This window comes from Lactuca saligna, chromosome 5 (assembly GCF_052625555.1).
Source record: "Lactuca saligna cultivar CGN05327 chromosome 5, ASM5262555v1, whole genome shotgun sequence".
NCBI lineage: Eukaryota > Viridiplantae > Streptophyta > Magnoliopsida > Asterales > Asteraceae > Lactuca > Lactuca saligna.
Window position 1 is genome coordinate 286,316,126 of NC_136421.1, and position 17,164 is coordinate 286,333,289.

The 17,164-nt window shown below is 34.7% G+C and overlaps 2 protein-coding genes across 2 annotated transcripts; both read left to right on the forward strand.

Moving 5' to 3' along the window:
* The first annotated feature begins 1,668 nt into the window (after positions 1-1,668).
* Positions 1,669-3,862, forward strand: LOC145048107 (Aha1 domain-containing protein). The gene is made up of 3 exons (XM_078996524.1): positions 1,669-2,793; positions 3,355-3,434; positions 3,542-3,862. The coding sequence occupies exons 1-3, from the start codon at positions 1,924-1,926 to the stop codon at positions 3,633-3,635; spliced, it is 1,044 nt and encodes a 347-aa protein (XP_078852650.1). The 5' UTR covers positions 1,669-1,923; the 3' UTR covers positions 3,636-3,862.
* A 3,846-nt stretch (positions 3,863-7,708) lies between these two features.
* Positions 7,709-8,554, forward strand: LOC145046826 (uncharacterized). The gene has a single exon (XM_078995094.1). The coding sequence runs from the start codon at positions 7,709-7,711 to the stop codon at positions 8,552-8,554; it is 846 nt and encodes a 281-aa protein (XP_078851220.1).
* Positions 8,555-17,164: the final 8,610 nt, after the last annotated feature.

Genomic DNA, 17,164 nt, shown 5'->3' on the forward strand with positions numbered 1-17,164 from the left:
TGCTTGTAATGGTTCTTCTTCCATTGATTCCATATTTAACTGCATTGAAAAGCAATGTTATAATCAATAAACATATGTTAATTGGATCCTAATTACATAATCTACATAATCAGAAACCTTGAAACAGTGATCAATCTACTATAATAAATGAAAGTTTTTTTTTGCCACATGTCATCTTCTCATTCATTTGGACACATGGCATTTTCTAGATTTTTTAAATTTTCTATTTTCCACTTGTTATTTTATTGTAATTTTCATTTTATTAAATTAAAATTCCACATTTAATGTAAGGTAATATATATGTAAAGTATTTATTAGAAAGAGTTTATATATGTAATGTATTCAATACATTAAAGTCTCATTAATTTTAATAATTCAAAATTTTCTAATTTTTCTTATAAATTCAAACTTTTCAAATTGTTAAAATTTTATATTTGTTTTTTTAATTAAACCTATATAATACATGGGTGTCACACCTAGTTAACAATAAATAATCAGAAAACTAACCAAAACCATCACCTGTTTCAAAAGAAAAGATTTTAAAATTGATTTCAGATTTCACCTGTTTCAAATCAAAAACAGGTTTTGTTGGTTGTTTTGCAACAAGTTTCAAACCATGATGAAATAGACTTCACAGTCGATATGAGAAGAAAAGAAAACAAGTTTCAAAACCATGAAATGTTTCAAAAGATGAAATCAGAAAAGAAAAAGATGAAATAGACTTCGCAGTTGATAGGAGAAGAAAGCATCACATTAATCGATCGGAGAATGGGAGAAGAAAAACTCACCTTCATTGTTTTGCATCTATCGCTGATTTGGAGTAGGAAGAATCGAAGAAGCCGCAAACGACTCGTTGTTTTGGCGTTCGTACTTGTATCCAACCCCTATCAAAACGGGTAAATCCGGTTTTAACCGGTTCAACATAAATGGTTCGACCGTGGTTTAGGGGAAACTCATCCGGTTCGATCCGATCTATATTTTTACAAAAAACCGTTCTCAATTGACTCGCCTTCTACCCTGGGCCACATTCCAACCTGTTGAACCGGCCGGATCGATCTGGTTTTAAAACATTGGTTAATATACCCAAAAGTAATCTTACAGGGTATTATAATTAGACATGAAAAAAAGACTAGTCTCAGACCGGTTAAGAAAAAAGATATATACTGAATCGATCTAATACAAGACTAGACCAAAAAAATCTTGGACAGGTTAAAAAAAAGCTGTTCTGAAACCGATTCCAAAAAAGATCAGACCCGTTTCGATACCGACGCAAGACCGCTCTAAGACCGACTCGAGATCGGTCTCAAAACGACCGGAAGTGAAAATTTATATACATATAAATTTTGTGTTAATTATATATTTTTATTCACACATTACCCAACTTCTTACATTATTTATTTTAATAAATTTTAGCCAATGTGTTAATCATACACTTGTTAACTATATTTTCGAAATCGAACCAAAAAACCAAAAAACACCAAAATCGAACCGAAATAGACCGATCTCGATCTCTAAGACCGAAGAAAGAAGAACCAATTAAAAAAACCACATCCATATCATTTTTAAACCGATCCGAAAACATATATACATATCGTAGTCTAGACTCTAATCACTAAAGGCGGGTTGACCCAGCAAAACTCAAATCATGGTAACCAATCAATTAAGATTGTTTAGAAACCCAGTAAACGGATTCTGTTAGTCTTCTAGATTCTTCTTTGGCCTGCTCACCACTATATCTATTTGAGTTCATTCACAGATCTAGGGTTTCAAAACTCTAGAATCTTCCACTCCTTGAACCCTCTAGACACTCCTTTTCTTGCCCTTTATCTCCTCCATCAACATCCCATAGCCGCCGCTTCTGATTTCTATAACGAGTACCTACCCTGTCTTACACTTCAAGTTCTCTGTTCTTCAGCAACAGTAATGGCGAAATATGGAGAAGGGGATAAGCGTTGGATCGTTGAAGACAGACCAGACGGAGCGAATGTTCACAACTGGCACTGGGCCGAGACCAATTGCCTCGAATGGTCCAGAAACTTACTGTCGAAGCTCCTCGCGGACCAAACAATACTCGACGGCGAAGGGAACCTCTTCATCAAAACAAAAAAGATTGAAAAAGTGGAAGGAGAGGCTTACGTTAATGTTCGAAAGGGGAAAATTATTCCAGGTTACGAGTTAAGCGTTTCTATCAATTGGCAAGGCGAGGCGCGAGATGCTGAGGGGAAATCTCTCTTGATAGCCGATGGAGTTGTTGAAATTCCTTATATTGCGGATGAAAACGCCGACGAGGATCCTGATCTTAGGGTTATTGTGAAGGATGAAGGTCCGATCGGGAGGAGATTGAAGGACGCCTTTCTGGCGAAGGGGAAAGATTTTGTTTTGAAACAGATTAGGGTTTACGTCGATGCCATGGCAAAAGGTGGACCTGCAAAAGATGAATTGGAGGTGAAGAAGGTGACTTCCAAGCAAGCGGCAGCTCCTGTGTCGGCTCCACCGGTTGCTGCACCTGTCAAGAAGGTGGAGGAGAAGAAGGAGAAGAAGAAAGAAGGGTTTAAAACGATTAAGCTGACAGAAAAGTTTAGCTGTAGGGCGAAAGATATGTTTGAGATCCTGATGGATGACAACAGATGGAAGGGTTTCACGCAAAGTAATGCTAGAATCAGCAAAGAGGTTGGTGGGGAGATTAGTATCTTCGATGGATCGGTTACTGGAACAAATTTGGAGTTGCAGGAGGGCAAATTGATCGTTCAGAAATGGAGGTTTGGAAGCTGGCCTGATGGCATCCACTCTACGGTATGTTTGTTTTAATTCAGTATCTTCGTTCTTTTTCATGCCACCTAAAGATATTATTCGACAATTGTCTTCTTAAGGCGATATTCATGTAAGTGGCAATATTTGTATGGTTTTGTGTATTGATCTATACTGCTATACTCTTCTTCACATGACAAAGTAGTTTGCAGGTCTATAAGAATTAAAAAAAAAAAACAGAATATTAGTGTGCACATGTGCCTAGACTAACGTAAAGCTTCTTTCTTTTCACCATGAAAATCAAGAAAAGAATACACCCATGAACATGTGTCATGTGATTTAACAGAAAAACCCAAGGAATCTGATTTTTAGGTAGAAAGGGATTTCAACATTAATGGTTAATGGTTAGCTCCATGTTTGCATCATATATGGGAATTCTTTTGTAGATGTTGTATTATTCTCAACATTTGATGATTTGATTAAACCAAAGCTTCTTTATTCATGTGGGGTTCCTACTATCTCACCACTCAGATCAAATCTTGAATCTTGTAACATGTTATTGACCATAAAAATGTCAAACGACTGAAATGAGTTGTTATTCTGCAGGTTAGGTTGGTTTTAGAGGAGCCTGAACCTGGAGTCACGGTTGTGAAGTTGACACAGACTGATGTTCCAGACGAAGACAGGTTTGTTTCTTAGTCATCAGAAACCTTTTAATTTTTAGGATGAAATAGCAAGGGGCATTTATGTCTTTTCATATATAGCATAACAACATTTGGAAGCTATGATGCAGGTATGGTAATTCAACTGTGGTGGAGAACACAGAGAGAGGATGGCGGGATCTAATTTTCCACAAGATAAGAGCAGTTTTTGGGTTTGGTGTTTGAAAGGTGAACACGACTTAATTAATGTATTTGGTGAAATGTAGAATTATCAAGTTTGAGAGTTGGAGTAATAAATTTGATTATTGTGGATTGGTTGAAAGACACTGAATATTATTGTGTCAATCATCAATGCGTCGAATTGAATTTGTCTTTCTGTCAAAACTCTTAATGCTTTCGTGTTTGAACATTACAACACAGTTGATTTTGTGGGTTGGTTGTCTTTGTCTTCAGTTGTGCGTTTAGATCAGCTCTTTTGAAAATGTTTTCTTTTTTATGTTCAAAAATGTATTTACAATATTTATCTAGATAGTGTTTATGTTAGGTATAATGTGTTTTAACTATATCTGATTTGGTTTTGTTTTAGTTGAATAAGTCTTTAGTTTCTAGGAGAGGCTATTCTTCAGGCAAATCACACTAAGTTTAGGGATCTTTATTTGTTTAAGTTTTATAAAGGTTACATAAACCCCTGCAAGTTTGGCATGCAATTTCTTGTCTAGTTACTAAGCCACCCTTCTTCATGGATTTACAAATGCTGTCCCAAACAATCGAGTGGTGCTTGTGCTCATCATTGGAATCACATAATAAATTAGCCATAACACTTTTCATCTTAGAAATCCAAGGGAGCGAATGTTGGATGGTGATCAAGTCTGATGAAGCTGCCACCACCCATGTCGTTCCTTGAAGAACAATCTTTATTCAACATAAGGAGAGGAGCCCATTTGATCCATTTGCGCTTTGCGCCTTAACTCAGGACTTGATAAACTATCTAATGAAGAGTCTGCGATCCCAAGAAGTCCATATCGGTCTGTTAGTTCACGCAAATCCAAAGAAGTTTTCACGGACGAGCCACATGTTGGGAAACTTTAACACACAAAAGACTCCCCACCTTAGGAGTGTGATACATCTGGTGAGCGTTGATGAAGAACATAAGGAATGCAGGAGCTCGAGTATTGATATATATTCCATCAATAGAAAGGAGGAAATATGGAATGGAAAGTACAACAGTTGCTACTATAATCTCAAACAAGAACCGAGCACATTTCTTTTTCTTATTGTTGGGCATATGTATAGAACTAATTTTGGGATTGGGATATGAGCACAATATGAAAAATCTTTTAGATGCACGTATACCTGTGGGAGGGCGATTGAGACGTGGGCATAAGGGACTTTATGATACAATTAATAATTCACTTTATTTTCAATTAGGCCTTACCATAACTTCCTTAGGGGTTATTACTTCTTTGGTAGCTCTCTTCTTTGTCTCAAAGGACTAGCTTTTTTGGGAGATCTAAAAAAATATCCAATACCTCCTGGGTAGATGCCTGATTCTATTCCTTGGACTAGCTAATGAGTTAATTTAACAACCTTCGGTAACTCCTAATTAGCTACATAACAAGAGAAAGATTATGAACCAATCTTTGAATCAGGTTATCACTTGCCTAAAATACAAGGACTCTTCTGAGAGTGGGCTTATCCCAATTTGGGATACTTCTGTGTTTCAAAGATTTGATGTTATTAAGAATCGTCATTACTTGGTTGTTGGCGGAAAATACAAGGACTCTTCTGAGAGTGTCATTTTGAATATTGTTAACGTATATGGTCCTCAGTCAACATCAGAGAAAAAAAAGGTTTGGCTTGAACTGCTTAACATAATAAATGGAAGACCTGAAACGTGGGTGGTGTTTGGAGATTTTAACGTGGTAAGGGATCCGGGGGAAAGATGTAATTCTCAATTTTGTCCCTATAGTGCCTCTGATTTCAGCAGATTTATCCATGATGCTAATCTAAAAGATTACAACATGGGTGGGGAAAGATTCACGTACATGAGTAGAGTCGATACCAAATTAAGTAAATTGGACAGATTCTTGACTTGCCCTAATTATTTGCAACTGTTCCCTCTTAGCTACGTAACAACTCATCCTCGGGAGCTCTCTGATCATAGTCCCATTACCCTCTTGTCTAGCGAAGCTGATTTTGGGCCTATCCCTTTCAAGTTCTTTAATTCGTGGCTCCTTAAAGAGGGAATTGATCAAGTGGTGAGTGATGCTTGGAATTGTTTTAGAGGGTTTGGAACCCCTAATGCATACCTGGCTGCTAAATTCAGGTTCTTGAAAGACAGAATTAAGAAGTGGAGAAAAGATGGCGATAAAAAAGAAAGGCAGGAAGTAAGCGGTATATGGGACGTGGTTAAAGACCTTGAAAAGGTTGCAGAATCTAGACCACTCTCTTCAGATGAACAAAGAATATGGGCTGATGGAATAAGAAAGATAACAGAGTGGGAACGCCTGAAGGCACTCGATCTCAAACAGAAAGCGCGTATCAAATGGACCATTGATGGAGACGAGAACAGTAAGTTCTTCCATGGGTATATCAACAGCAAGAATCGAAGGAGTCTTCTTCATGGTCTTATGATTAATGGGCGGTGGACGACGGGGGTTAATGAGATCAAGGAGGAAGTATACAGGTTTTTCCACGACAAATTCACAGATGCACACTTGGTTCGTCCCAAGTTTAGTAACCCAAACTTTAAATCAATTTCCATGATGGATGCTATTAGAATTGAGTCCCCTTTTACCCCTGAAGAAGTAAAGGCTGCGGTTTGGGACTGTGGTAGTGAAAAGGCCCCGGGACCTGATGGATTCACCTTCAAATTCATGAAAAAGTTATGGGACATGATTAAAGATGACGTGATGAAGTTTGTGATGCATTTTGAGGAATCTGACTCACTTGCCCGGGGTTGCAATTCTTCATTCATCACTCTTGCCCCTAAGATCAAGGACCCTCTTTCTCTAAATGACTACCGCCCGATTAGTCTGATCGGCTGCTTAAGCAAGATAATAAGCAAATTACTTTCCAACAGGTTGAAGCGGGTTATTGGTGACCTGATAGGCGATGTGCAGTCTGCTTACGTTGATGGAAGATGCATACTCGAGGGTCCTCTTATGGTTAACGAGGTGTGCTCATGGGCTAAGAGAGCACACAAAAAGATTCTTCTTTTTAAAGTAGATTTCGATAAAGCATTCGACTCGGTGAACTGGCAATACCTGGACTCAACAATGGAACAAATGGGTTTTGGAAGCAAATGGAGGTCGTGGATCCGTGGATGCTTGAATTCGTCCTGGGCGTCGGTAATCATCAACGGGTCGCCAACAAAAGAATTCCCTATTTCTAAAGGCGTTCGTCAAGGTGATCCTCTTTCTCCTTACCTGTTCATCATCGCTATGGAAGGTTTGAGTGTGGCCCTTAGGTCGGCTTGTGACAAAGGAATCTTCAAGGGTGTTCAAATCCCGAGTAATGGTCCAATTCTGTCTCACCTCTTCTATGCGGATGACGCTCTGTTTATCGGGGAATGGTCTAGATCAAACCTAAAGAACCTAGCACGCATTCTTAGATGTTTCCACATTTCTTCGAGACTCAAAGTTAACTTTCATAAATCGAAAGTATTCGGAATTGGAGTTGACCTAACTGAAACATCGAACTGGGCTAATCTTCTCGGGTGCGTTTCAGGAAACCTTCCATTTGACTACCTCGGAGTGGCGGTTGGTGCCAATATGAATTTAATAAAACATTGGAAACCCATAATTAAGAAGTTTCGGTCTAAGCTTTCCTTATGGAAGGCTAAATCGTTATCGTTTGGTGGAAGGCTCACATTAATCAAATCGGTTATAGGTAACCTGCCTACCTACTTTTTATCCTTATTCCGAGCTCCTGTGGGTGTAATTGAAGAAATGGAAAAGATAAGACGTACCTTCCTGTGGGGAGGTTGTGATGATAAAAAGAAAATTCACTGGGTTTCCTGGGACAAGGTCCTTGCAGCCAAAGAAGATGGGGGACTTGGAGTGGGATCCATATAGGCTTTAAACATTGGATTGCTCGTGAAATGGTGGTGGAGGCTGAACAATGAAGCACATTCTTTGTGGGCTAGGGTAATATCCGGTATACATAATTTGGCTAATAAACCGATTGATTATTTATCCTCACAAAGGTACGTTGTAGTATGGAATAATATTGCCAGCTCCAAAAAGTCTCTATGTGAGCTTGGAATTGAGATCCATGATCTTTTTAATATTAAGATCATGTCAGGGAACAATACTCTGTTTTGGTATGACCATTGGCTTGGTTCCAGCAGCCTCAAATCAAAATACCCCAACTTATTTGAATTGGAATCAAAGAAAAGGTGCATTGTATCGGATAGGATTGGCGGATTGAATCAAAACTGGATGTGGAAAGCTAGGCCTGCTGTTCGGGGGCTTGATTCTGAAGTTAACGACCTAATTAAAGATGTCTCTAACGTTCAATTAAACTTGGGAATAGACCATTGGAGATGTAAACTTTCGGCGGATGGTAGGTACTCGGTGGGCATTATTCGGCAGCTTGTAGACAAGCTGAAAACCATTAACCCAGTTGCCCCTGTGATTATATGGAGTAAAGTCGTACCGATTAAGGTGATTTGTCTTGTATGGAGAGCTGTACAACAACGTATACCAACTGCTACTGCCTTGGAAAGGAGGGGTATTCCGGTCAACTCAACATTATGCAGCTCATGCATTGGAAGTTCTGAATGCGCTGACTACGTGTTGATCAATTGTCCGCTTGCTAACATGATTAGAAGCTGCATTTGGAGATGGTGTGGTATTACAAGTGAGCACGAGTCTATAAAAACCATCAGTGACCTTATACACTTTGCTAGCACATGGGGGAGGAATAAAAAGAAACGGAAACGACTCGTTGTGATCTGCTATGGCATGCTGTGGAACTTATGGCGATTCAGAAACAAAAGATTATTTAACCTGGAGGGTATTTCAGTCCATAATGGTACGGAATGTATTAAGGCCATGACCTTTTATTGGATTAAACATAGGGGAAATAAGGGTATATGTAGTTGGGAGGAATGGTTATCATCTCCATTTTATGACTTGTAATTTTGCATTCACTTGTATGTTTTTCTTATTTTGGTCCCTCTTCTAGTTCCTTGCTAGGGGAGGGTTCCTTTCTATAATAAAATTTTCCGTTTCCAAAAAAAACTTGCCTAAAAGAAAGCTCTAGCCACAAAGCTTAGATATGGTTTCCGGATCGGAGATCCATGGATTACAGACGGTATCTCCCTATGGCCTTTCGCCTCTGAAAGCGTCCTAGTTATGAATGAGCCAATCTATCTATGGCAACCACCCTTACTTTTAATAGATGAAGATACACACCTAGGAAAACACGAAATAGGCCTATGTGTTGGCCAGTGCGATCCAAAATAGAAAAACTTCAACAATTTCTATTTATTTGAAAGGGGAAAAAACATAGGGTTCCAAACCTGCTGGGAACAATCTCTCTCCGCTTGAATGTTCTCGCTTCCCTAGTCCACCTTAGTTGTTCTAGTCCACCTCAGTTGTTTACTTCATTTTCCGACCTGGAAAACCAATAACTCTTTAGGTTAGGTTCTCTTTCAAGCCTAAGTAAAGGACTGTTGCTTTAAAACTAACTAGCCAGAAGAGGAGAGCGCTAACTTATATATATATATATATATATATATATATATATATATATATATATATATATATATATATATCACATTTTATATTAATGTCATTTGATTGTGGGCGAGTGAATCTCACATGCATGATCAAAATGTCAACTTTTAACAAATGTTTGTGTTACCCGCCATTTTGAAGTTTGATCAATGACAATGGAAAACTTTTTAAGAAACCGAAAATGTGGAGAATGGTGGAAGAAGGTTAATAAGTACTTGTTCCAGCCGGTAGGGAATTTCTGAAAACCATACTTAGCATTGAAAAGGGAGTTTGAGTTGCTAGCAATGAAGGAAGGAGATAAGACAGACAGTTTCTTGGGAAGAACCTTAATGGTTGTAAACAAAAAATGAACTCTAATGGCAAGATCATGGAGTAACATATGGTTGTTAGCAAAGTACTTAGGTCCTAAAACTAGATTTAATTAAATATAATTTGTTCAGGGTGCAAGGCAACTAGAAAGTGTTAGATAAGGAGTCGAGGCTTAGTTAGAGGTGGGCATGGTCAAGGAAGGGGAAGAGGACCTTTCAATAAAGCAATCATCAAGAGTTATAAGTTGGGGCACCTACAGTATGAGTGTTGACTGCACAAACTATACTAAATTTAAGGAAGACTAAGATTAAGACTTAAAAGAGATTTTGGAAGTAGGCGCCCATGGCCTAGACATGTGTGGCCACAAAACCCATATGTTGGTGTATGAAACCATTTCTTATAAATTCTCATGTGAAAATGACAATCTTGATGTCCAGTTGGTGAATGAGCCATGACATGGAGATCCAAGGGCTATACTTAGAAGGACTCATATTGTGGTGAGAATAACATCATGACAATGTTACCAAACAATCAATACTAAATTATTAGGAGCGACCATCAACAAGGCGTGCTTCGTAACTCTTAAAAGTCCCATTCGAGTTCATTCTATATTTAAAAATCCACATAAAGTGCATATCAGACATATCCATATGTCATGGGAGGGGGATCGAAGTCTTGTAATTAGTTGGAGCGCTAAGTTCATCGATTATGAAAATTTTCCAATTTTGGATCAGATAGGGCTTCCTTAGGAGAGATTAATTTAAATTTTAGGATTGGTAATTCCTAACATGCTTAGCATGTGGATGGTTGAGACAGGTTGTATGAGTGTGTTTGTAAGTTGGTGTGTGGAGGGATGGTGTTGGAAGGGTTTATGGGTATTGAGGTTGATGACGGGACAATGAGGGTGTGCGATGGGAGGACAACATGGCTTCAATGTGCCTAGGAGTTAGTAAAGGGCTTAGTGTGCAAAGTAGAAGGATTGGTGTAGGTGGTATGTATAGTTATTATTGTGTAAAAAGGTGTACGAGTCCGTTTGAGGTGTTTGTTTTGGGGAGCAAAGGAATAAGTTTCATTAAAAATAAAATGATGTGATATAATTATTTTTTGGGTTTTCATATCATATCATTTGAGACCATGAAGGTTGGTGGGATAAACAATAAACACATGCGGTGTAGAGCAGGGTTGAATCTTATAGATAGTGGTGGTCGGAATTAATGGGTAACATAGACGTCCAAACATGTAAAGATGTGAGTAGGAATGTGATTGACAGTATAAGAGTTGGGTTGTGGAGTTATGATTTAGTAGTTTAAAGGGAAGTATATTTAATAAGTAGGTGGCCATTTGTAAAACAAACGTGATGCCAAAAGTTTACAGGTACATGAGAACGGGAAAGAAGGTTACAAATGATATTATTTATAACTTGTATTTTTCTCTCAAACTTTACCATTTTGAGGGGAGTGTGTGGACAAGAAAACAAAACTTCATGCCACTGTTTTGGCAAAAGGCATGAAAGAGTGAATTATTGTATTATGTGATTTATCACATTGACAAGTTCTTTTAGAAAAGTGAGTTTGGATAAAGGTGCGAGTGGTGGGATGTTGGAAAGATTTTAGATTTTTGATCGATTGGAAAAGTCCAAAGAAAGTTGGTAAAATCATCTAGAAACAAATACAAAATAACGATGCCCCCTGAACTCAAAACTGGGGAGGTCTATCACGATATGTATGATTAAAAAAAGAATAAGTAAAGACTCGAACTATAGAAAAAGATGTTCAATTTGTTCGCCAAAAAATGAAAGATTGACAAGGAGAAAAAACTTGAGTACTATTACAAGAAATATAACAATTTGTGCGTAAATAATTTAAAAGATTTGTCCCAGGATGGCCGAGATGATATTGACAAAGCTTCTGTGAAACACCCGCAAAAGGAGAGGATTGTTGAAGCTTTAAAGTTCAAAGAGGATATAAGTCGCCATTACTATTACATGTCATTAGTTGGGTCTCCGTTGGTATTATTGTGAATAGTAAGATGTCAAATATAAATATTTTTAAACATTAGTAATGGTGTACCCGACCCGACGTACAAACAATTATACATATCTTTTGCTTAGCCGGGAACATCATCCACTTGGGAAACCTGAATAGCCAAGTAACAAGACCAACAAAATGCACAACCTTCAAGGACTTCCGCCAACATATCATTGAAACTGTGCACTCTGTAAAAAGAAAAGTTCAAATATGCTACATAAATTAAATATAAAAGCTCCAACTACAACTTATATTTAATTAATAAAACTCGCAAAAGACCGGGTAAAAGAAAGCACCCATCCTCCCAAAAAACCATATAAATAAGAAGGCATATCAATTGAGAGGTGATATATCTTCTCTCGCATCGTTAACTTGTCAAAACATGCAATCTCACCCTAACTTAAATATCAAAGAGCAATACCGGGGAAACCCCACTATGACTCTTGACACACTGTTTATGTTTTCAGGCCTCGCCAAAGAACATTTCAGTAAACCCATGTATGGCTCTTGACGTGTTGTTTATATTTTCATGCCTCACCAAAGAACATTTCAACTTTCGGAGGATAAAGAGGTGGAAGATGAGTATGCATGTATACGAGGATTGGAAACGTGTGGCTATTATGGAAAATAACAATTTATTTGATCGCTTGAATTGACATACGAATAAACTTTACCTTGGGAACCACTCATGAGGAAGGAGACTCTAGTATCTATGTATCAATTTGTATTTGGTATTACACCGACATGGTGTGCATGGCTTGTGCAAGATTACTAGGAGTGTAGGTATGCATTAAATACATATAAACTGAATAATCTTGTTTTGGATGTTCACAGAGAACACTAAGTTGCTGGTTGGAGCCAATTTTGTGGCTTGTGGTCATTAATTTATCAGATATAGCCATAGTATAGGCAGGGCTGGTCCTAAGGGAGTGCAAGGTGTGCGGTTGCATAGGGCCCCGAAAAAAATAGGGCCCGATTTTTAGCCGGATTATCTATTTAAGGAATTGTATATATATATATAGTGTTATAAAATTATAATTGTATGAACGATTTGGTTAGCTGGCTAAAGCGCCGCAATGATTTAAAGTTAACTGTAGTTCGATTCCGGTGCACGTCAATTTTTTATACCTCTTATAAATCTACAATTCCCTCCGCTCATTTATAATCAATGTTTTACAATCCACCCTCAACTTTTATAATTAAATAAACGGATTATACTCCAAGTTAAACTTTTACCCCTTCATTTATGCTTCATGCTTTACAATTTACCCTCTCTTGCAATTTTGTTTATTAAATCAGTTTATAAATTTGTAAATATCTTTTTTCTATTGATTAAATTATTTTTAATTTTCCATTATGACAATTCACTTTTTAAATTTATTTTTGTAATATATATATATATATATATATATATATATATATATATATATATATATATATATATATATATATATATATATATATATATATATATATATATATATATATATGATCCATTTTTTCTCGTCGCACAGGGCCTTCAAAATCAACGGGCCGGCCCTAAGTATAAGGCTACTAAAAGAAGTGGGGTCCCAACCCTATGGAGAAACCGATCCCTAATTTTGCTGGTGGGGTTGTTGGGTGTCAAAAATATTATGATCGCGATCTTTGTCGTGTCTGCATCCATGACCACATTGAGCTAATAAATATGAGCTATTTCCATTACATGAAATATGTTACGACAAGTGCTGGGCAACAGAGGGTTGGAGTCAGTGTTGGTGGTAGGAGGTAGTAGGGTGTCCGAAGAGGTGTGGTTGTTTTGTTTAGCACATTGAGTTTCTTCAAGAATAGTTTTGACCTAGCTTGATATAAATGTGGCAATGTATTGATTGTTGAATAAGGGTAGTAATACCATTGTAGGTTTGGTTAAGCCAACGATAAGTAGAAGTACGAGACGATACTCAAATACTGAAATACGAGTTGGTACAACAAAATGTCAAGGAAGCTTTCTCAATGAGTGTAAGAAAACTGATGCTCCAGATAAATTACTCGAGAATTCTAGTCGTCGTGGAAAGTATTTTTCCGCCGTTTCCATGCATCTTGAGCGATGGATTCGGGAGCAAGAACTGTGTATATGAGATCGTTTGAGATTGTAGCGTATATCCATTAGATTAAAATAGTGTTGAGGCGCTTCCAGGTGTCTTGACCAGCCGCGACCACAAAATGGGTAGGAGTTGCGATGGGAGTGGGTCGGGTGGCTGGTGATATATATATATATATATATATATATATATATATATATATATATATATATATATATATATATATATATATATAGAGAGAGAGAGAGAGAGAGAGAGAAAGAGAGAGAGGTTCAGGTTCATTTGATACGATGCTAATTTTGTGAGACCGTGTGACCAAATCTAAAAATAATTTTAAAATGCAAAATAAATAGAAAAATCCAAAAATTCTTTTTTTAAATATTATTTTCGGAACTTGAATTAACTAAAAAAAATTAAAAAAAAATAAATTAAAAAATAAAAAAAAATCCCGTTTTTTTTTTTTTTTTGAAAAATACATGAAATATTCTAAATAGAATATTATACTGACATATTCTAAAAAATAATTTTAAAATGCAAAATAAATGGAAAAATCTAAAAATTATTTTTTGACAAAATTACAAAAATGGTCCCTGTGGTTTGCTAAAAGTCACAAAGGCAGTCCCTGCTAATTTTTTTTATGCGAATGGTCCTTGTGGTTTGTAAAATTTGCAAAGTTGGCCCTTTTTACTAACACCGTTAATAAAACACCGTTAGGGACTGAATCTGTAAGGGCATTTTCGTCTTTTCAAATATAAAGGGATTGAATTCGTGACATTTAATAAACCACAGGGACCATTTTTGAAAATTCTTTGAAAAAATGATTTAATTTACTGAAAGAAAGAGGGAAGGTTCGAACTCACGACCTCCAACTCCCTTTATCACCAAAGCCTTAACCAGTTGAGCTAAATGCTCAGCTGGTTATTTGTTCCTAAAACTAATATATATAATAATGAAACCGTTAATATTTAAATAATAAATAAATTAAAAAAACATTTTTTACCTAATTTTTTTTTAATAAAACAAAATGTATTTTAGTCGTATTATAAAAAAATATATTTTTACAAACAATTTTTATGTATTTATTTTATGTAAAATATATTTTTTATGTCTTTAAAATATACATTTTCGTATAAAAAATATGTTTTCGTAAAATATATTCTTTTATGACTTTGAAATAATAATAATTAATAGTACTCATTACATAAAAAATATATATAAGTTTTTTTGGGTCGCTAGTTCTCAAATACGTATTTCATCTTATTTAACATACATATTTCATTTTATTTAAAATACGTATATCATCTTTATTAAATATATATAACCGAAAAATGGTTTTAAAAAAACCGATTGAACCAATCGTTTTGTAAAAACCGTTTTATTTATTTATTTATTTTTTGTTGTTGTTGTTTAGATACATAACAAAATCGTTGTTAAGTTGTTTTTAATACACATAACCGAAAAACCGGTTTTAGAGCTTGCAAACAAAAAGAATTTAAATATTTTTTTATGTCATGAGTAGTGTTAAGTATTATTATTTCAAAGTCATAAAAGAATATATTTTACAAAAACATATTTTTTTCGGTTATGTGTATTAAAAACAACTTAACAACGATTTTGTTATGTATCTAAAAAAAAAAAAAACGGTTTTTACAAAACGATTGGTTCAATCGGTTTTTTTAAAACCATTTTTCGGTTATATGTATTTAATAAAGATGATATATGTATTTTAAATAAAATGAAATATGTATGTTAAATAAGATGAAATACGTATTTGAGAACTAGCGACCCAAAAGAACTTATATATATTTTTTATGTAATGAGTAGTATTAATTATTATTATTTCAAAGTCATAAAAGAATATATTTTACGAAAACATATTTTTTATACGAAAATGTATATTTTAAAGACATAAAAAATATATTTATATAAAATAAATGCATAAAAATTGTTTGTAAAAATATATTTTTTTATAATACGACTAAAATACATTTTGTTTTATTAAAAAAAAATTAGGTAAAAAAATGTTTTTTTAATTTATTTATTATTTAAATATTAACGGTTTCATTATTATATATATATTAGTTTTAGGAACAAATAACCAGCTGAACATTTAGCTCAACTGGTTAAGGCTTTGGTGATAAAGGGAGTTGGAGGTCGTGAGTTCGTACCTTTCCTCTTTCTTTTAGCAAATTAATTCATTTTTTCAAAGAATTTTCAAAAATGGTCCCTGTGGTTTATTAAATGTCACGAATTCAATTCCTTTATACTTGAAAAGACGAAAATGCCTTTACAGATTCAGTCCCTAACGGCGTTTTACTAACGGTGTTAGTAAAAAGGGCCAACTTTGCAAATTTTACAAACCACAAGGACCATTTGCATCAAAAAAAATTAGCAGGGACTGCCTTTATGACTTTTGGCAAACCACAGGGACCATTTTTGTAATTTTGTCTTCTTTTTTTTAAATATTATTTTCGGAACTTGAATTAACTAAAAAAAATTTTAAAAAATCCTATTTTTTTTAAAAAATACGTGAAATATTTTAAATAAAATATTACAATGTACATATTCTAAAAATAATTTTAAAATGCAAAATAAATGGAAAAATCAAAAATTCTTTTTTTAAATATTATTTTCGGAACTTGAATTAGCTAAAAAAAATTTAAAAAATAAAAAATAAATAAAAAAATAAAAAAAATGCGTCTCACGGTCTCACAAAATTAAGCCGTCTCACATGAACCTAACCCTATATATATATATATATATATATATATATATATATATATATATATATATATATATATATATATATATATATATATATATATATATATATATATATATATATATTTTCAGGTTCATTTGAAACCATTCTAATTTTGGGAGACCGTGAGACCAAATCTAAAAATAATTTTAAAATGAAAAATAAATGGAAAAATCCAAAAATTATTTTTTTAAATATTATTTTCGGAACTTGAATTAACTAAAAAAAATAAATAAAAAAATCCTGTTTTTCTAAATAGAATATTATAATGACATATTCTAAAAAATAATTTTAAAATGCAAAATAAATGGAAAAATCTAAAAATTCTTTTTTTAAATATTATTTTCGGAACTTGAATTAACTAAAAAAAAAAAAAAAAAATCCTATTTTTTTTTTTTAAAAATACGTGAAATATTCTAAATAGAATATTACACTGTACATATTCTAAAAATAATTTTAAAATGCAAAATAAATGGAAAAATAAAAAAATTCTTTTTTTAAATATTATTTTCGGAACTTGAATTAACTAAAAAAAATAAAAAATAAATAAAAAAATGCGTCTCACGGTCTCACAAAATTAGGCCGTCTCACATAAACCTAACCCTATATATATACGATCTAGCACCCGATAGGCCCGGCAATTTATTTGGAAGATTATGGATCAAGTCGAGTATTGGTTGTTGTCCATTTATAGAGTTATATCCATGGAGAAGAGAAAATATGGAGATCAAAAAGAGAAGGAGATGGCCGATGTTTTGAGGAGTTACTTGAGAGGAAGCAATCGGTCATGGCAAGATGTTGAGATTCCTTGATGATCAAGGTATTATGAACG